Below are 21,623 nucleotides of genomic sequence, written 5' to 3'. Positions count from 1 at the left end.
CACTATCTCTGCTATTGAGTCGTCCACAGAGTCGTCCACTTCTGCTTCATACTTAGATATTTTATTGAAAGTAGACATTAACGGCAAACTAACAACTCAACTGTATGACAAACGGGATGATTTCAGCTTCTCCATCGTCAACTTCCCACATTTATATAGCAATATTCCATTATCACCTGCATATGGTGTTTATATATCTCAACTGATTCGATATGCAAGAGCTTGTTCTGGGTATAGTCAGTTTTTAAATCGAGGTAAGCTACTGACAAACAAGTTGATGGTACAGGGATTTCAACAGTCTCGATTGAAGTCAGCATTTCGCAAATTCTATGGTCGTTATAGCAATCTAGTTCGTCAATACAACCTCGCATTGGGTCGAATGCTGTCTGACGTGTTTCATACCGATTGTTAAGCCGTTCTTGGCACACTGATTTTGACTGCGGATAACTCCGTTTACCTGATCAGGATATAGGGCTTACGGCGGGTGTGACCGGTCAACAGGGGATGCTTACTCCTCCTAGGCACCTGATCCCACCTCTGGTGTGTCCAGGGGTCCGTGTTTGCCCAACTATCTATTTTGTATTGCTTGTAGGAGTTATGAGATTGATCACTGTTCGTTATCTTCACCTTGCATTGATGTGCGTATTCAACTGAAATTTGGTATATAGATGCATGTGAATATCCCAATCTGTTCTTTGACAGAGTTGTGCCTCTTAGACTTAGACATTTTTAAATAATGCATGCTTCCCACCCATTAGACCCTCCCAAACGAGGTTTGTCCTGAGTATATATATAGTACCGATACACAGATTCAATTAAATATTGGTTTCTGTTCTATATTGATAAAGGAGTTGTGAACCTGCTAATCTAATGAATACTTTATAATATTCAAGGAAGTGATGAATTTGTTTTGTTTTGAGGGACAGAGGTGTTACACGTTTCATATCCTTGTCCAGAGAATATCTTGGCAACTATTTGTTTTTCACACAAATTCACCATTTTCCATCATATAGAGTGTTCTACGGGGAGATTTGTCTTCTAAGGACATTTCTTGTTATCAGGCATTGGTAGATATTTTGAATTGTGTATTGTTTAACATCACTCACAAAAACTTCTCACTCATATGGGGACATCTATTTCTTTTTAATAGGAATTTTGAAAATAAATATATCATAAGCAGATGCAGGTCGAGGTTTTTATGCATGGTTTCAATGAGATGATTTTTGACAGAGTTATTCATCTTGGACTTGGAAAAGTTTAAACAATTTACAGTTTCCGTTCATTATCTTAATCATGCATGGATATTTTGAATTGAAGTTTTGGTATATAGATATATCCTGAAAATATACAGGTCGAGTCTGTATTTGGTTGTGGTAGAATAAGTTTGGAGGAATTGAGTCACTGGACTTTAAAAAATTAACAATTAATGTTTCTGCTTATTTGCTCCGTCAAACATATATATTTTGAATGAAAGTTTTGGGAATGGGTTAGGTATGATCACTTTTGACAGCGACATGACCCTTGATTCACTATGACATATTTAGTTCTTTTTCAAAAGCAGTATAATATCGGAAATAAAAGTTGGAAGACGGCAGATTCTTAAAATGTCAAAATCATGAACAAATCTCAATAATGACAAAAACAGTGCAGTCAATGACTATTATTAATACCACAGAACATTTTTTGTATAAGAAATGCACATAAGAAATATGAGAGCCTCATCACTCACTATTCAAATGTTATGAACAAGCCTAAAGTTTTGATTATCCCAATTGCAAAGCTTTCAGATTCTTCCCCAATGTAAACCGCCTTGGAGAATAGAGCGTTTACTTCGCATGCGGAAGATCGGGGCTCGAATCCCGGCCGCGACAGACCATAGTCGTTAAAATAGCCAGTGCCAGTCCTATCACCAAACTCTCGGCTTCAGGTGTGGATGTCACGGGTCCTCGGAGATGACCTTAAAAACGAATGTCCCGTTTCACAGTAGGTGTGGCATGCTAAATAAACCGTACTGCTCTATGGCCGTAAGTGCCGAGCAAAGGCCTTATTTTGAAGCCCTACACCGGCCTTGGTAATGTCTCCATATGATTGAAAAATTCGCCATTGTAACGGTTAGAGAACATCTGATTTTAATTAGATTGGGTATTCTTAAAAATAGGTCAAACTGAAACTCAAAGGTCACAATGATGAAAACTTTGATACCGAGCGAAAGGTCTTATCACATAGAATGCTCATATACGAAATGTTGAGAATATAGTTTACGTATATATTCCAACATGAAACTTTGACCCCGTATCCTGGCCTATACCCTTCCTCCGGGGACAACACTGTCAACAAACTTAAATCTGCACCTGGCTATATGTACTGTGACTATCAGCCTGAATAGCTCAATGGTTAGAAAACCCGGCTATATATACTGTGACTATCAGCTTGGATAGATCAATGGTTAGAGCACCTGACTAGTAATACAGGGATCTCGGGTTCAATTCCTCCCGGTCCGGACAAACCATGGGTTTTGGTCGGGATAGTACAGTGGTTAGAGCAATTGACTAGTAATATACGGGTCTCGGGTTCGATTCCCGGTTCACACAAACCATGGGTATTGGTCGGGATAGCTCAGTGGGTAGATCACCTGACTATAAATGATGTAATACACGGGTCTTAGGTTCAATTCCCGGTCCGGACAAACCATGGGTATTGGTCGGGATAGCTCAGTAACTTGTAATGGAATACATTGTTCACAGTGCTGTTATCTCCTCATGAATACAGGGGATGGACGACATTTAACTGTTATCTGCATCATTATTGAGGCGGGTTCCGAAGCGAGATGTTCATTGCTGTCACTGGCGTGTTTAAAAGTGGATTTTCAGCGGCTCACAAACTTTTTCTGTTTATTCTTACACCGACAGCAAAGAGATCTGACGCATAAAGATTTTCAAAATTATTTTTTATCATTAAGTGTTGATGACATATCATATGTTGACATTCTTATAATTAATAGTTAATTAAATTAGTCCTGTGAATACGTTTAAAGAGACTATATTTAATGCACATGAATACATGATGTAGACAAAGTAAGTGTCACGGGTAATTGCATTTCTTCATTAAACATGTGTATAAAGATATCAACTACAAAAATAGATTCATCCTTAAATATGAAACAAATTGTGTAAGTAAATATTTTATAGTAAAGAAAGTCAATATCTCACTGTCTTAGATTGAAAGAGCATGGTAAATATTTGGAAATGGTGGGGGCTACTGCGACAGATTCATACTCACCATTGAAGCCTCATCCAAAATGTGTAAAAGCCTAAATCATGTGACTATTTGTGCGGGAATCTACTTGGGTGAGACAAATAATGCACATCAATTTGTTGTATACTTTCTACAGTCATGTAACTAATCACATTTACCGTATTTCGACGAATATATTTAGTACACACTCCCTTTTGGGGCCTGTAAATTGGGAAAATATCACAGTTTATGTGTACAATCGCATTTAACTTCAAGAGAAACCTTTGTCAAGATAATGCATGTTCTCAACAAAGCATGCACAAGAATTCGTATACAGCACAGCAATTTTTAGGTTGGGATTGCAATTGGTTGTCATCCGTCGTTGTTGTGCGTTAACAATTGAACATTTGAAACTCCTTCTTGATAACTACCAGTCCAATTTGTTTCAAATTTGGTATGAAGCATCATTGGGACAAGGGGGGACATCACTTGTAAATTGCAGGACTCCAGCACCTCTGGAGACTTAGGGTGGGGCAAAAACTGCCAAAAATTGACCAATTTTCAGAAATCTTCTTCTCAAGACCCCCCCGAAGTGAAAAACTGAATGCATAGTGATGTGGAGCAGGAAGGCTGCTGACAAAATTGTAAATTTCATGACCCCCGAGGTGGGATTCTGACCCCAGGGCGGGGCCAAACTTGGTTAAAATCTTTATCTCAGAACCATTGGGCCAATTTCAACCAAAATTGGCACAACGCATTTATGGATGATGGGATCTCAAGTTTGCTCAAATGAAGGGCCGCTCCCCTTTGCTAAGGGAAATGATAACAAAATAGTGAAAATACATTGACAACACTAAAATATTTTTCTCCAGAACCACTGGGCCAATTTTAATAAACTTGGTGCAAAGCATCCTTTGGTGAAGGGAATTCGAGTTTATTCAAATGAAGGGGCATGTCCCGCTCCAAGGGGAGATAATACGAAAATAGTGAAAATACATTATTGATTTGTAAAAATCTTCTCCAGAACCACTGTGACACTTTCAACCAAACTGGGCACAAATCATTCTTGGGTGAAGGGAATTCAATGTTCTTTTTTCAAATGAAGGGCCACTCTGATCAGAGGGGAGATGAATTTGTGAAAATACATTCACGACGTTTAGAAATATCTTCTCCAGAACAACGCTGCCAATTTTGACCAATCTTGACACAAATCATTCTTATGAGAAGGTAATTAAAGTTTGTTCAAATGAAGGGCCATGCCCCTTTTAAAGGGGAAATAATCACGAAAATGCAGAAATTGGGTGGGATGATTTAAAAAGTTTCATCTCAAGAACGTCTTGGCCAAAAGAGCCTGAAATTTACATGAAAGCTTTTGGACATTGTGCAGATTCAAGTTTCTTAAAATCCTGACCCCCAGGGGTAGGTTGGAGCCACAATAGAGAATCAAGTTTTTTGTATGTGAATATATAGGTAAAATAATTGAAAATCTTCTCAACAACCACTGGACCAGGAAATTACGAATTTACAAGAAAACTTCCTGAGATAGTGCAGATTCAAGTTTCATGAAATCATGGCTCCCAGGGTAGGATGGGGACACAATAGCGAATCAACGTTTTACATAACAATATGTGGGAGAGATCTTTAAAAATATTCTTCTCAAGAACCACTGGGACAGAAAAAGTTTACATTTGCATGAAAGCTTCCTGTCATAGTGCAGATTCAAATTTGTTAAAATGATGGCCCTGGAGTAAGATAGTGCCACAATAATGGATCAAAAATTTTACATACAAATACATAGGTAAAATGTTTTAAAATATTCCGTCTCAAGAACCACTGGGCTAGGAAACTATAAATTCACATGAAAGCTCCCTGATATAGTTTAGATTCAAGTTTGTTAAAATAATGGTCCCCAGGTGGTAGGATGAGGCCACAATAGGGGATCAAAGTTTTACAAACGAATATATATGGACAATCTTTAAATATGGGCCAAGGTGACTCAGATGAGCGATATGGCCCATGAACCTCCTGTTTAAATAGTAGTATTGAATTATATTGGATTGTAGCTTTTAAGGAATTGGTAAATTGAAATATCGACCTCTTGTGCCGCCCCCTTCCTCCCCAAAAATTTAGGATTTAGAGCTTAGGGTATTGTCATGTGCTTTTATACCCAGGTGTCTGTTAATATTTAACATATTGCTTGTGAAATTGTTGTTACTATGACTTATAAAGAATTAAACATATGATATCCCCTAAATTTGACGAAATGTGCGTTCTCCATCAAATTAAAGGAACTACACCTCTGTATCATTAGAGATATGATGCAACCTGTTAAATTTCAGCATAATAAAGTTTGTACCGTAAGCTTTTCTATACACTGTTGATGCTATTTTATCTGAACCTTGGGATCGCATCGATAAGCACACCCCTACTTCTGGTATAAGAGCAGTAACTGCAAAAATGTAGTCTGTTGATTGATTGATTGATGTTGTCCGCCACACTCAACAATTTTTCAGTTATCTGGTGGCGCCCAGTTTTTATTTGTGGGAGAGAGAACCCAGATATAATGTACCTGGGAAGAGACCACCGACCTTCCGAAAGTAAATTGGGAAACTTTCTCACTTACCGGCGTGAGCGGGATTCGAACCCACGCCGACAGAGGTGAGAGGCAGTGTGATTTTGAGCGCGATGCTCTATCCACTCGGCCAAGGAGACCCCCCCCCCCCCACAAAAAAGGGCGTCGAGTTTGACTCCTGGTCCAGTCAAACCATGAATATCAGCCCGGGTAGCTGGTTAGAACACCTGACTCCTTATCCAGGGACCTCGTGTTTGATTCCTGGTCCAATCACTCAATGGATGTTAGCCTGGATAGTCCAGTAGTTAGAACACCTGACTACTAATACAGGGCTGTCTGGTTTGATTCCCGGTTAAGTCATAAATTTTCTCCTTCCCATCACATTTACATATTTATGCCACAAACTATTCTTGATAATTCAGTTTGTCATGATAACACTTTATCTGTGTTTCTTTTGTAGGACGGTGGAGATTTAAATACCTGTTGTGATGTTCTTGATTGTAAACAGAAGACGGTGACCTTGGATCTGAAGATCACTCTCTGTTATAGTACATGTACTACAAATCTAAGTAAGTACTCAGTAATAAAGTAAGACTGTACTCTAAATCATGTTTATCTATAATATACACATTGAAAATATATATGTATATTGAAATATAAGATAAACAAACCAAATAATATTCAAGTACTAGTAACACAGTCAAATTAGTCCACAAAACATTGTATATAAAAATTAACTACTAACACAGTCAAATCAGTCCACAAAAGATTGTATAGAGATAGATAAATAGTAACACAGTCAAATTAGTCCACAAGATATTGTATATAGATAACTAGTAACACAGTCAAATTAGTCCTCCAAAGATTGTATATAGATAACTAGTAACACAGTCAAATTAGTCCTCCAAAGATTGTATATAGATAACTAGTAACACAGTCAAATTAGTCCTCCAAAGATTGTATATAGATAACTAGTAACACAGTCAAATTAGTCCACAAAAGGTTGTATATAGATAACTAGTAACACAGTCAAATTAGTCCACAAAACATTGTATATAGATAACTAGTAACACAGTCAAATTAGTCCACAAAACATTGTATATAGATAACTAGTAACACAGTCAAATTAGTCCACAAAAGATTGTATATATAGATAACTAGTAACACAGTCAAATTAGTCTACAAAAGATTGCATAGAGATCACTAGTAACACAGTCAGATTAGTCCACAAAAGGTTGTATATAGATAGATAACTAGTAACACAGTCAAATTAGTCCACGAAATATTGTATATAGATAACTAGTAACACAGTCAAATTAGTCCACAAAAGATTGTATATATAGATAGATAACTAGTAACACAGTCAAATTAGTCCACAAAAGATTGTATATAGATAACTAGTAACACAGTCAAATTAGTCCACAAAAGGTTGTATATAGATAGATAACTAGTAACACAGTCAAATTAGTCCACAAAAGAGTGTTTATAGATAAGTAGTAACACAGTCAAATTAGTCCTCAAAAGAGTGTTTATAGATAATAAGTAAGAAAGTCAAACTAGTTAGGCATGTACTAATATTAATACTGTTCCACTAAACATAATAATACAGATAAGATATAATTGGTAAACAGCAGTGAGAGACTAATGTTCTATCAGTTAAACTCACAAACACAAGTACATTACACATCACAGACACAGGGCTGTAATTAACACAGGGCTGTAATTAACAAGGAACTGTAATCAACACACTGATGTAAATAGCACTGCAGAAATATGTAATTAACACCGTTTTGATAGATGTAATTAACACTGTAGAACTGTGTAATTAACACTGTGTTGGTAGATGTAATTAACACTGTAGAACTGTGTAATTAACACTGTGTAGAGATGTGTAATTAACACTGTGATTATAGATATTGGATTTTCTTCACTTTAGCAGTGTCACACTCAGCCACAAAGAGGTTGTCTCTGATGTCCACACATAAACCTAATGGACGATCTAAATCACAGTGAATGTAACGGAGGAACTGTCCGTCCTGATCTAGGATGTGGATACGGTTATTGTAATGGTCTGCTGTCAGGATGTGACTCTGGCTGTCTGTAGTGATGCCGAATGGATTAAATGATTGCTCGGTATTAGAGGGATGACCAGTGTATCTAAATCGGAGTTTTCCTGACTGATTGACCACCACTACTGCACTAGCTGAGAAGTCAGCCACACAGATATCCAGGTTCCTATTCTCACTGATGTCACTAACAGATGAGTAGAGAGGACGACCCTGATCATCAAACTGAATGCTTTGTGTCTCTGTGGAGCCGGAGTAACGCACGACTTTGGATTGTTCTCTATCATCTCTGTCCATGGTAACCAGGAGATTGTTATCCGCGGTACAGCAGACAGAGCGAGGTCTCCACCCCTGTAGTGTGATCACGGTCCGTATCTTTTTATTCTTAATTAAGTTCACGGTGTTATTACTAGGGTCAGTATAAACAAGATCTCCGTCCCGTGTCACTGCTATGTCCTCTGGCGGCTTCCCTGACTTGGTTTTTATTGATGTCAGTAGTTTACTTTGGAGGTTGAGGAGCTTCATGGTTTTGTTATCCCCGCGTGTCCAGACTTGATCTTCACTCAGACAGCTAACACTGTGTAGTGTGTATCTATCATACCCAGTGTCTATGGTGGCGGTGACGCACGGCTCATCAAGCAGTGGTTTGACTGGAGGTGACGATACAGCTTCTGCTGACTTCATTGTGTCGCCATGTTCTGTGTTAATGGATAATGGCGACAGAGAACCAAACATTTCATTGAGCTGATCTTTGTTTATTTTCTGAGAAGTAAAACTCGGCAATGTAGCTCGAACTTTAGGCGGTAATGTTCTAAATTCGGAATTCCTAGATTTGTAAGTAGAGGTTAAGGAGACGTCATTTGATTTTAGGATTGATTTCAAGTCGGAAATGATCTGTTTGAGTTCCGCCATTTTCTGTGTGATTTCTTCTGTATTTTTGTTCAGGGTAGATAGGTGTTTGTTTTTCATCTCCTGAATGGCAGATTTCCGCTGGTTGACAATGGCGGTGATCTCCCGGTGTAAGATTTCACCTTCTTGCTCGGCAGTTGTGGTTAGTTTCCCGTAATTCGTTTCTATTTCGGCTTTTTCAGTTTGGACATCGGACGCCATTTTTTCATATCGGGGATAAATTCGGGTCTCGAGTTCCTCTAAATCTTTTTGCAAACTTTGTGTTTTGGAGTTGAGTTTTTCCAGAAATTCTGATAACGTGTGACCTTTATGTTTACCGGAGGAGACGCAGGTAATACAGACAGGAATGTCACAGTCCCCACAGTGATGTTTACAGAGTTCATTGGCGTGTTTCGGACATTTCGGGTAGTTCGGAGTAGACTTTCTTTGTAAATAGGGCATGACATTGTGTTGTTTAGAGGAATCCGAGAGGTGCTCCCCAACACAGGCTTTGCATAGATTTATATTACAAACTTCACAACGACTCTGTAGGGGGGCAGTCTCACAGAGGTTACACAGTAGGACTTCCTGAGCACTGCGCCGGGGATGCATTTCTGACGCTGGAATCACACAGTTTACTGTCAATAAAAAAGGGGGATATTGATAAAATATTCCAACAGGTCAACACAATTTACCAGGTAGAATTACTGTATGATATAAAACAGTGCGGTCATTAATTTTTATATTTCAAATGAAATTTAAAGTACAAGGCATCGCTATACCCCCCCCCCCCCCCCCCCCGAATTATAACTGATCAGCCGTACCTCATTGATCACAGAAATATCGATATTATTAGCACTACAATTTCAGAATGGGTATATATAATTTTGTCTAACCTGAAAATCCAACATGGCCTCCCTGTTCTTTCGACCTTCTGTCTAGTCCCGTGATTAAATACCTGTGCGGCCTGTCGGCCTGTATGCACTATTTATGTGTTATCGCCTGTTTAAATGTTTTAAAGTTTGTTTGACCTAGTTCATGTTGAGTAGCTATGTCAACATTTACGTCAGAAGACTGAATTTCCTTTCATCAAAAGTAGAATTAAATCGAATGTGTATATAATGAATATTTTTATTGTACGCTGTTTATATTGAAATTCAACCCCGTGGGTCACGAATAATCATAGGTTACAGGTACAAAATACCGCCATGTTGGCACTATCTATTAATTTATTTTGAATCAATAAATAAATTGAGAATTTTACTATGCAAAGAGGGGGGGGGGGGGGGGGGGGGGTAATGGGATATACCATCTCGGCTCTCGAATTAATAAATACGATTTGTTGGATCTATATTTATTTCGGTTAACTTTTGTCGATTTTTTGGCCATAAACACTCACCAATTTTACAGGAAGCACTAAACTACGGAAGGTGATAGGTGCCAGGGTATAACATTTATATTCATTTACCTGATGACCGCCACTTCATTTATTTGGCGACCGCCACTTAATTTAAACGGTGGCTGCCACTCATTAATTGGTTTAACTGGTAGCCGCCACTTGATTTATATGGCGACCACCACTTAATTTTTATGGCGGCCGCCATTTATTCAACTCTTCTCTCTTTCTTTCTCAAAATGAAAGGGATGCTATCCCTGTAATCTCCCTTTTCAATACTTAGTAATGTGTATGTGATATACAATAAAGAGCGTTGTTGTTTTTAATTATGTTGTTAATTTACAAAATGCTCACGATATCAAATTTCGACAGATTCGCACAAGAGCAAACCTTCATATGTACTTAATGTATCCACGTATCAGGCACGTAAAACCAGGGGACTGACCCTCCACATTTTATGACAATCATTTCTGTTATTTTCATATGGCAACTAAGTTATTTTCACATGTGAAATAGGATTGAATGGCGAATTGCCCCCCCCCTCCACTCTTTTAGTGGTAATAATAAATGATTGAAATGTAACAATGAATGAACTGGTAAATTGAAGGACGAACGGAACCCCCTCCAATTTAGGAGTACGAAGTTTGGGGAAAAGTGACATTTTAGTTCCTTTTCTGCTTATAACAGAACAACAATTGTAGAAGACAATTTCTCCCCGGCTGTCCCTACATTTTGAAAAACGATGTTATATGTTATGTATTTACTGTAAATTACTCACCTGTGTACAGGTAAACAATAGGTAAATTTTCTGTCTTTTTTTCGGAAGTGCAAGTGATGCTTGCGTAATGCGACCTCTGGTGAGATAATGGTATGAAATAACGTTACTAATGATTTGTGTATTAATATGATTATTTTTTTTTCTGTTGTAGATTGAGTTGAGTGGAATAATGAACCTCCAGATATCTATGTACATTCACACGTGTATGATTAAACTTGTACTGCACTCACGCATGCGAGCTTTTCCTATATTACATGTTCGAGTCTTACTTCCTGAATGTTTTCCTGAACTAGTGAATAGACCGCCGCGGTGGTCTAGAGGTTAGAGCGTTCGCCCCGAATGGGGTAGGCCGGGGTTCGAATCCTGGCGACAAACCCAAGTCGTTAAAACGGGCAGTGACAGTTCCATCGCCAAACGCTCGGCATCAAATGTGAATTTTACGGGTCCTCGGAGATGACCTTAAAAACGGATGTCCCGTGTCACAGTAGATGTGGCACGCTAAAGAACCATCACTGCTCAATGGCCGTAAGCGCCGACCATATGCCTAAATTTGAAGCCCTTCACCGGTCTTGGTGACGTCTCCATATGAGTGAAAAATTCTCGAGCGAGACGTTAAGCAAGATACAATCAATCAGTCAATGAACTTCCTGAATGTTTTCTTGAACTAGTGAATTAGAAATTAAATAAATTGACTTTCACTTTGCGATGGAACTGTCACGTCGAGTGATATGTTGTTTGTGTTATGGAGGTTTACACATAATCCTCTGAACTAAGACGTACATAATTTGTGTTTGGACTTGTGAGTGTTCTCAAGGTGCGCCGGGTTCTTCCCTACTGCCAACATCCGTAACAGACGGTAATATACATGTATAGTATGAAATGATGATAAAGCACATTGATCAATCTCAGAACACATAATGCAAAAGATTCGTGCAAACACGGACACCTGGGTATACAGTTCACGGCACGGGTTTTATACACTCCACCGTGGAAAGACTACGGTGGAAAATCCACGGATATCCACCGTGTCCTCCGTGTTTCACGGTGTGTGTTATTTGCGAATACACACAACTTCTAGGTGCTTTGTTTTGGTCATGGGCGCCTTGCAGGAGATGTGAAAATGTGCTGCAGGCTAGATAAACATTATAAAGGTGGGGTTTTAAGAAAAGAAAAGAGTCGATATCCCTCCTTTACTGATATTTATATTGTTTTTCAACATTTCGAGACAATTCCAACGATATATATATGGTGTGTTTAAGGAAATCTGGATTTGAACATTTTTCTTTTAATCTTTTAATTCCTTTCTTCATTAAACTAGTTTTGTATTCTATGTTCAATATTAATGAGTTCTGCAAGCGATTCCTGTTTTGAATGCGAATTAGTATATTCAGAAAATGAAAAACATACATATAATAGTATATATGCAGTAAGGATATTCAATGATTCTCTCTCTCTCTCTCTCTCTCTCTCTCTCTCTCTCTCTCTCTCTCTCTCTCTGACACACACACACATCCACAAGAGCCGTGTTTAATCTTTCGTACATGATTGCTTCTATCAAATTATGCTAATATGCATCTTGTCAAATATAACTTAATTCAATATAGAAATTAGAGCAATGTCGATAATTAACAAAGTGGAATTATTTCATTACATAATATTGTAAGAAGCCAAGATACAAACCATTGAATTATTTTCTTTAAATCCGGAGTATGTTCAATGTAACTAGAGCTTTTCATTAAAAATGTTCATTGGGAGCGTCTGGATAATGCAGTGATTTTTGTATAACAAGTATATTCCATGCGAAGTCCTAGGGTCTTTGTCACAATAGAACTAAATTACGGTTAGCTACTTTGGGTATTTGAAATTAACAGAAGTTTTTGACTTCTTATGAACAGTGTGAAATATTTTGGGTTCGTGCGATTTCAGATCTAGTCTAAGATAACGGGTTCCTTGTGTCACTCAATATAGTTCACACTTTTTGCAAGAAGCTAAGCACTTATGTTAATTTCAAATACATTATATTAGTTCACCCCCAATTGTGCTGTTGAGGCGAAATATCCTTTGAGTTTGCATGGAATATACAAGTTATACACAGGTCATTGTTATAGCCATAGACCTGACCAAAAACAAAATTAAAAGAAAGTTATTGAATGACGAAATATAAACAAATTGCAGATTGAACTTTATAGAGTCCCATGCTAACATTACTTATATTTTTCAAAGCATCATAAGGGGTATGTATCCGGTTAATTTGTTAAAAAAAAAATTGAAAAGCAATACGATAACAAAAATGGTACTTAAATTGTCTGATTATTAAAAACTTAAGTTGTGTACATGTGTGTGTATGTAAAGGGGGGGGGGGGGTAATATCACAGGTGTTTGTAGACTGGGTGTCGATAATTTGGGCGTTCCATAAAAAGATGTGAACGTCTGCAGGAAATATGCATTCGGATATTTACCTAAAACACTAATGTCTCACTAAGGCCATGCCAATTTGTAATCTAGTTCCTCGGATTCGCCGCTTCTCTTTGTAATAAATCCAAATTCTAATAGTATCAAAAAATAATATCCGCCAGCTTGTTAAAGAATATCTGTAAAATATTTTCGACTTTTTACAACAAGCGCGCAAATGACCTTGGTGTATGTGCTGACAAATGACAGAAGCGCGGGCTCTCGAGAAATTTTCTAATAGTGCAATACGGTTACAATCGTTCAGAGTCATTACGAGCGCTTTACGTATACACACGATTACTTTACGAGTACATACTTAAACTTTACGATTAAGGAAAGGTATGAAAGACGCAAAATCTGATAGTTTCTTTCAGTTGTTATCAAGACTTTAAAGAAGTTACACTTTAATGTCAGTTGTCGAACGATGATACAAAGCCAATCGCGATAACTTTCGAGTGGAAAACGTAAACAATCGCTATTAAGTCCTAACTATTCGTAACAGCACGTTATCAACACATTATCAGATCGTGATTTACACGTAAAAGCTAAGCTAAATAGTAAATTTCCGTAATATACTCGTGACAATCCCCAAAAAGCTCGAAAATAGCTCGCATTTATCCGCGTTCACTCGAAACAAATCGTAAATGTTTGTCGTAAATGCATCTTAAGAACTCGTAATAAACCGTAAATGGGCAGTAAATACTCTTAAAATGTTCTTAAATAGTTATTTAAAGTGTCTAAATCGTAATAATCTGTTTACTTTTACGGATTTGTGGAATACGTAAGGATCCGTAAGAAAAATCTGTGGATGTGAAGGTACCATTAACGTCTCACTCGAAAATTTTTTTCTCATATGGAGACGTCAGCAAGACCGGTGAAGGGTTCCAAATTTTAACCTCTGCCCGCCGCTTATGGTCATTGAAAAATGAACGTTCTTTAGCGTGCCACATCCACTGTGACACGAGACGTCCGTTTTTAAGATCCGAGAACCCGTGACATTCACACTTGACGCCGAGCTTTTGCCGATGGAACTGTCACTATCTGTTTTAACGACTTACGTCTTGTCGCGACCAGAATTCGAACCTCGGCCTTCCTCATGTGGGGCGAAGGATTTAATATCTAGACCGCCGCGGCGGTTCCATTCCAAGAACAGCATGACCATGTTTCAGGAGATCAATAAGTAAGCATCATCAGGTAGTGTAGATTGGAATTTCAATTATAGTTCCAAGGGATAGGGGGCACAACAGGTGGTAAAGTTTTATTTGTGGGTTTACAGGAAAATATTTTAAGTTTGTTAAAATCATGACCCTGGGGGTTGAGTCACAGAGCAAAATTAAGTTATAGATGAAATCATCTCAAGACCAGCTTAGGTACGATTAGTCATCAATATGCAATCGTTCCTAGATGATGCGCATTTCAGTTCATTCAAACCATTGACCCGTGGTGTTATATAATTTTACTAAGTTCAGCCCCGCCCTGAGGTCAGAACGTCTTCCCCGGCTATCATGAAATTTACAATTTTGGTAGAGGCCTTCCTGCTCTACATCACTATGTATTTAGTTTTTCTTACATATGGGTGGTTTGCAAGAAGACTTGAAAATTTGTGAGTTTTGAGTAGTCCCTCTCCCCAGGTGCAGGAGTTCTGAAATTTACATTTTAGCGCCCCCCCCCCCCCCCCTCGACCCAAAGATGCTCCATACCAATTTGAAAGGATTGGAGTGGTAGTTATGAAGAAGTTAAAAATGTGCAATTGTTAACGCACGACGACGGACGACAACCAATTGCTATAGGTTACCTGAATTTACTCAGGTGCATGACTTAAAAACTAATTAGGCCAAAATAAAGATATTGTTTGTCATTCTATATTCAGAGCTCTAGATTTTTTTTTTACCACAAAGACTATCTACCCCTTGATTTTCAAATCAATGGAAATTTTGCTTTCCAGAAAAGTCAAAAAGAGTATTTTAATAATTTACTGATTATATTTGCTGGTTTGCCACGAATACAGAATTCGATCATTTAATCTAAATATAATCATATTTCATGTGACCGAGTGTCAGACATATTAAAATTAAATACCTCAATGATCAATTTCAAAATTTCAATGGTAATGAAGAGTTGATGATAAAAAACTGCGAAGAATTTTCACCCGAACATATCAGAGGGGGCGCTCCATTTTCAAATTTAAGGTAAATCGCGGTATCTTGTTTTTGGAAAATGTACTAAACGATAAAAGAAGCAATAGTTTCTTCCACTCCCGGAGAAATAAATTACAAAATCTTTTGATTTCTTTAATTACTTTATTGGGAGAACTTAATTTTTTCCAAAAAATAAAAGAAACCCTTAAAATTTGGGTCCTTTTATTAATTTCACCTTGAAAAAAAAGTTATAGAAAATAGTACAAATGACTAAATAGGAGAAATATTTCAAGCCCCATAAAATCTGTAAAATCCAGGAGCTTCCGGGAGCTTCGCCCCCTGGACTCACTGCCTCATAAAGTGCCCCCCCCCCCCGTAACCGCAATTCCTGGATCCGCCCCTGAATATACAAGTTTTTATTCTACAGTATTGAATAAATTTTATATACACCAAACAAACAAACACAACTTTCTGTCATATTGTAAATTAAACTGAGGAACTTAAATCATTTTTGACCAAAAAATATTAGTTACAAAGTCAAAAGATTTTGTGTCTCTTTAGAGGATTTTTTAGAATTTAGACGATCCGGATTTTGCCCATATATATTGTTTGGACTTTGTTTTCACTGCTAATTACTATCGGATTCCGCTCTCTTTTTACCGTTATAACCAATAATTGGGTTTCCTATACCAGTGTAAAATGAGTGCACATGTGACTTTAAATAAACTCCCATTCTCGCAAATGCTTTTAAATAGTTCGAGAGACAATGCTGCAGGAGCGGCCTTTCAGTACAGACTTTAAGTTAAATTTTAACGGAAGAATTATCGCTTGTCCGGTGTCATTTTCTGCGCCATGTTTGTAACAGCAATAAATCGTCTACGACTGATATTAATACAAGTTTTTTTTTTCTTTGCTTTCTACCGCACTCTACCTCTTTAAGAAAGAAGTATAACACTTAGGCTTATACATAATACAATTGTTTTGAGATATCTCTAAGTCATCTTTCAAAATTGCCATTGTCGTCTAAACGTTTTTCATAGTGATTAGTTCATCTAAGATCAAGCGCTGAGGTAACCTCAATTCATATGAGTCTTAAATAATTCGTACTTATATCACTCTATCATACGTATGCATTACTTTAGGATTGTAAAGCGTATTTGCATTCGCTAATGCGTAATTGTACGCCTGATTTTCAACTTTGATGCGTATTTGGTAAAAATGAATGAGTATTTACGCTCACATGCACCTTATCTGGAGCTATGCTTATTTTTGGTTCCGGAAAATTTCAGGGTAGTTACAGGTACAGATCAGTATTTTGTATGTAATGACCAAAATTTTCTATATCTAAAAAAGATATGAATCTAGATTGAGAGATGTTGTCTACATTAGGAGCGAAGAGACAGAATACTTCGGGGCATCCAGGTGTGCAAGTTGCGTTCTCTAGTAGGGGAAAGTGTTCATATTTCGGACGGGTGGATATTTTCGACAGTCAACAAAAAGCATTATATTTACGTTTTCTCAGTTTAAACTTATTTCCGAATTTGCTACATCTACAAACTAGAAAACACCTAATTATATGCAACTCTGATTGGTTGATTTATATACACGACCTTGTAAAAGATGTCAGCATTCATTTTTTTTATTGGTAAACACGAGTCTCATTGAAACATTTTCTGGTAAAAATTAGATCTACCGATATGATTAAACAAAAGGCCAATGGGCCACATCGCTCACCTGAGTGACATTGGCCCATACATTTGTATCTGAAGACTTTCCATACATATTTGCATGTAAAACCTTGGTTCCTATTGTGGCCCCAACATACCCCTGGAGGCCCATATTTTTTTTTTTACAAGTTTTACTTGAATCTGCACTATGTCAGAAAGCTTCCATGTAAATATCAGCTCTTCTGACACAATGGTTCTTATGAAAAAAGTTTTTAAAGATTTTCCCCATATATTTGTATGGAAAACTTTGATCCTCCTTGTCGCCCCATCAAACACCCGGGCCAACAATTTTAACAAACTCAATTCTGCACTATGCCAGACAGCTATCAAGTAAATATCAGCTTTTCTGGCTCAGTGATTTTTGAAAAGAAATTTTTTAAAGATTTTCCAAATATATTTCTATGTAAAACTTTGATCCCCTATTGTGGTCACATCATACACCCGGGGGCCATAATTTGAACAAACTTAAATCTGCATTATGTTAGGAAGCTTTCATGTAAATATCAGCTTTTCTGGCTCAGTGATTTTTAAAGATTTTCTCTATATATTTGTATGTAAAATTTTGATCCCATATTGTGACCTAATTTAACCACCGGAAGCCATGGTTTTAAATAACTTGAATGTACACTATGTCAGGAAGCGTTCATGTAAATTTCAGCTTTTCTGACCCAGTGGTTCTTGGGAAGATTTTTAAATGACCCCACTCTATTTTTGCATTTGTGTGATTATCTCCCATTTGGTGGGGGCATCGCCCTTCATTTGAACAAACTTGAAAGCTCTTCACCCGATGATGCTTTTGGTCAAGTTTGGTTGACAATAGCCCAGTGGTTCTGGAGAAGAAGTCGAAAATGTAAAAAAAAAAGATTAGATACGTACAGACGGACGGACATACAGAGGACTAACAACAGGCGATCAGAAAATCTCACTTGAACTTTCAGCTCAGGAGAGATAAAATTATCAACAAAATCAAAATCACTACCAGAAATGAATTAACATAATGTACGAAAACAAAACCATGAAATGCCAATGAACCACAAAATAAAACAAATTTACCGTCAGAAGTTATAACACCATGTTTATGAAAGACCTTTTGTTGTTGCAACATTCTACCTGACTTTATTTAAGTGTTGATACGTGGCATAGATAGCAGAAAAACTCTGATGGAACCGAAATGTTCGTCGAATCGACCTTATACATACATGTACAAGATATATTTGCCCATTGGTTAGATAATGAGCATTTCCAAAATACATTGACTACTATCCGAAATATGAACACCTTCCCCAAACAACTATAGGTGACAATCAAAGAAGAACTATACAACTAATCATATATAGACTATACACACGTGTATATAACTAATCATATATAGACTATACACACGTGTATATAACTAATCATATATAGACTATACACACGTGTATACAACTAATCATATATAGACTATACACACGTGTATACAACTAATCATATATATACTATACACACGTGTATACAACTAATCATATATATACTATACACACGTGTATATAACTAATCATATATACACTATACACACGTGTATACATCTAATCATATATAGACTATACACACGTGTATACAACTAATCATATATACACTATACACACGTGTATACATCTAATCATATATAGACTATACACACGTGTATACAACTAATCATATATAGACTATACACACGTGTATATGACTAATCATATATCCTTACCCAATATATGATACCAGATTAGTACTTGACCAATCAACACGTGAAATATGATTTGATGTAAGAAGTAATATTTATTCGACAACATCAGACTACTACATCAAACGTCACGTGGGTATCATCATGCTGTACCTAAACAACACCGGGGTGACATCAGACTACTACATCAAACGTGACGTGGGTATCATCATACTGTATCTACACAACACTGAGGCGACATCAGACTATTACATCAATTATCACGTGGGTATCATCATAAGGTACCTACACAACACCGGGATGACATCAGACTTCTGCATCAAACGTCACGTGAGTATCATCATACTGTACCTACACAACACCGGAGCGACATCAGACTATTTAATCAAACGTCACGTGGGTATCATCATACTGTATCTACACAACACCGAGACGACATCAGGCTACTACATGAAACGGCACGTGGGTATCACCATACTGTACCTGCACAACACCGAGAGCAAATCAGGCTACTACACCAAACGTCAAGTGGGTATCATCATACTGTACGTACACAACACCGGGGAGACATCATACTACTACATCAGACGTCACGTGGGTAACATCATACTGTACCTACACAACACCGAGAGCAAATCAGGCTACTGCATCAAACGTCACGTGGGTATCATCATGCTGTACCTACACAACACCGGGGCGACATCAGACTACTACATCGACAAGTGTATGATGTTGGGTAGTATATAAAAGTTAGATTTACACTGTTTGTACAAGATATCACTATGCATACACAAAATTATGAAATCACTGTTCACTGTTCGTTATCTCCACCATTTCATTAAGTAAATAAAGTCTGATAAATGCTGATTTTGATTACTGCATAACCTGACCTAGGGCAGTGTTCGTTATCGTCATTCTCGCAGTAGTTTTGGAGATGTGGATGGTAGGAAAATCCCTACTTATTTCAAGCTTTAATTTTTGGCATTAATTTCTTTGTCCAAGGTCCTGATTAAATCTCCTATACCAATAAAAGTTTTGTGGCAAGTTTGACTGAATTCAAAAACAATTTAAAACACCTGAAACATTAATAGTGGAAAGATATCAATCTGTATTGCGAAAAATTGCATTTACTTGAAACTGGTCCACTCTAGTAGCTGCAAAATCCCTTCGGCCATTACTTAATGTAGAACTACATTCTTGCGTAATTTTGCTGGTTTGATGTAAAATGCTGATCGTGAACTTAGTATCACTCGTAATCACTTCCCTATCTACCGTCCTCATTTATGACGTGGGTGTTATCATATTATGTGTACACAAAACCGGGGCAGTACTATATCCATGTATGATCTTTGACTGTGTGTACTTCAGAAGTTTACCTAACATTGTTTGTGCAAAATATCACAATGTATACACTTATTAGATAGATAAAAACTGAATCAGGGGAATGACGAATTAGCAGATAAACATATTGTAATATCTGCGTCGCACAAAACATTGGCTGTTGCAAAATTCCACTAATCGTAATGTCTAAATCTAACTGATGTGATACGCAGCAATTGTTAGGCCGTTCTTTACATACTGCTTTTGAATATGGGTTACTCATCTTACCTGATCAAGATACTTACTGTTTCCTCTAAATATGTGCAAATGAATTGTTCATCAATGAGTTATAAAAATATGACAGTAATCTGAAATCTATGAACATATTTTGTACACCAATTACATGTATAGCCTTAAATATCCTACTTCGATATAAGAAGTAGGATTAATATATTACAGATATATGCGTCATCAAAGTGTTGTAACAATTGCCGTGTTTTATACCAATTGCTAGGCTGTTCTTGACACATTGGTTCTGACTACACATTACTTCGATTACCTGATCAAGATATAGCGTCCAAGGCAGGTATGACCGGTCGGTAGCGAATTCTGACTTATCTAAGACATTTGACCCCACCTCTGGTATATCCAGGGATCCGTATTTATCCAACTTTCTATTCTGCATTCGAGTTATGAGATTGATCATTGTTCATTATCTTAACCTTTTCTTCTTAAAACGGTCACACCCGCTGTGAGCCCGATGTTTTGATGGGTAGTTTAGTTCGTTATTTTCAGCTGCTCATTTAACACTGTGTTGAGATGTAGATCTGTAAATATTTACCTTAAATTGTCCACTCCACTATCATTGAACTCTTGCTGTGTCCTCTGCAGAGTTCAGTATATCTCTTCAAGAACTGCATTGGTGTGCAATTCGGCCGGGTAGGTGAGAAATTGCGTCCGTGAAGTTTAGAGATCTGGTGAGTGAAGCCGCTATCAGAAGCAATCACCACCCTGTATAAAGTCCTCATTTATAACGCGCCACGTGAGTGTTATCATGCTGTGGACGCACAAACACGGTCTTTACCACTCAAGTGAAGTGCCGCGGTAGGGGTTTGCAAGATAAATAAATTGTATATCTCCGATTGTAAACACCACGTATAGATTAAAATTTAAGGTTCGATTATGCATATATGATGGATGACTTGAAACACATGAAATGAATCTCTCTAATTCAGCCAGTAATGCTTCATGTTCAATATGTATGCTATCAAGTATCTAGTGCAGTGTGTTATCTTATAATTATTGGTCTTCTGTCATGTGTGGTTTATAATGATCTACATATACAACCAGA

General features: G+C 37.4%; 1 protein-coding gene and 1 long non-coding RNA gene across 7 annotated transcripts in view; one reads left to right on the top strand and one right to left on the bottom strand.

Moving 5' to 3' along the window:
* The window catches only part of LOC130049887 (uncharacterized), a 33,024-nt gene extending 21,840 nt beyond the window's left edge, over positions 1-11,184 (top strand). The window contains exons 7-10 of one of the 2 annotated variants that reach the window (XR_008798228.1): positions 1,788-1,983; positions 6,267-6,375; positions 7,743-8,239; positions 11,086-11,184. This is a non-coding gene — a long non-coding RNA (uncharacterized LOC130049887). The remainder of the gene's footprint in view (positions 1-1,787; positions 1,984-6,266; positions 6,376-7,742; positions 8,240-11,085) is intronic. The other variant, XR_008798227.1, reaches the window with a different exon arrangement.
* Positions 1-21,623, bottom strand: part of LOC125672806 (pyrin-like) — a 132,618-nt gene that overhangs the window by 6,993 nt on the left and 104,002 nt on the right. The window contains exons 1-2 of one of the 5 annotated variants that reach the window (XM_056148075.1): positions 21,114-21,272; positions 6,406-9,398 (exon numbers count right to left, since the gene is read on the bottom strand). In XM_056148075.1, coding sequence (XP_056004050.1) covers positions 7,714-9,372 — 1,659 coding nt within the window. In that variant the 5' untranslated portion in view covers positions 9,373-9,398; positions 21,114-21,272 and the 3' untranslated portion in view covers positions 6,406-7,713. Of the gene's footprint in view, positions 612-6,405; positions 9,399-9,656; positions 11,087-21,113; positions 21,343-21,623 lie in introns of those variants that run through there. The other 4 variants (XM_056148074.1, XR_008798204.1, XR_008798205.1 and 1 more) reach the window with 4 other exon arrangements.

Source organism: Ostrea edulis, chromosome 8 (assembly GCF_947568905.1).
Source record: "Ostrea edulis chromosome 8, xbOstEdul1.1, whole genome shotgun sequence".
In the NCBI taxonomy this organism is placed as follows: Eukaryota; Metazoa; Mollusca; class Bivalvia; order Ostreida; family Ostreidae; genus Ostrea; species Ostrea edulis.
The sequence above is the reverse complement of the archived record's forward strand: the minus strand, read 5'-3'. Positions and strand labels throughout refer to the sequence as shown.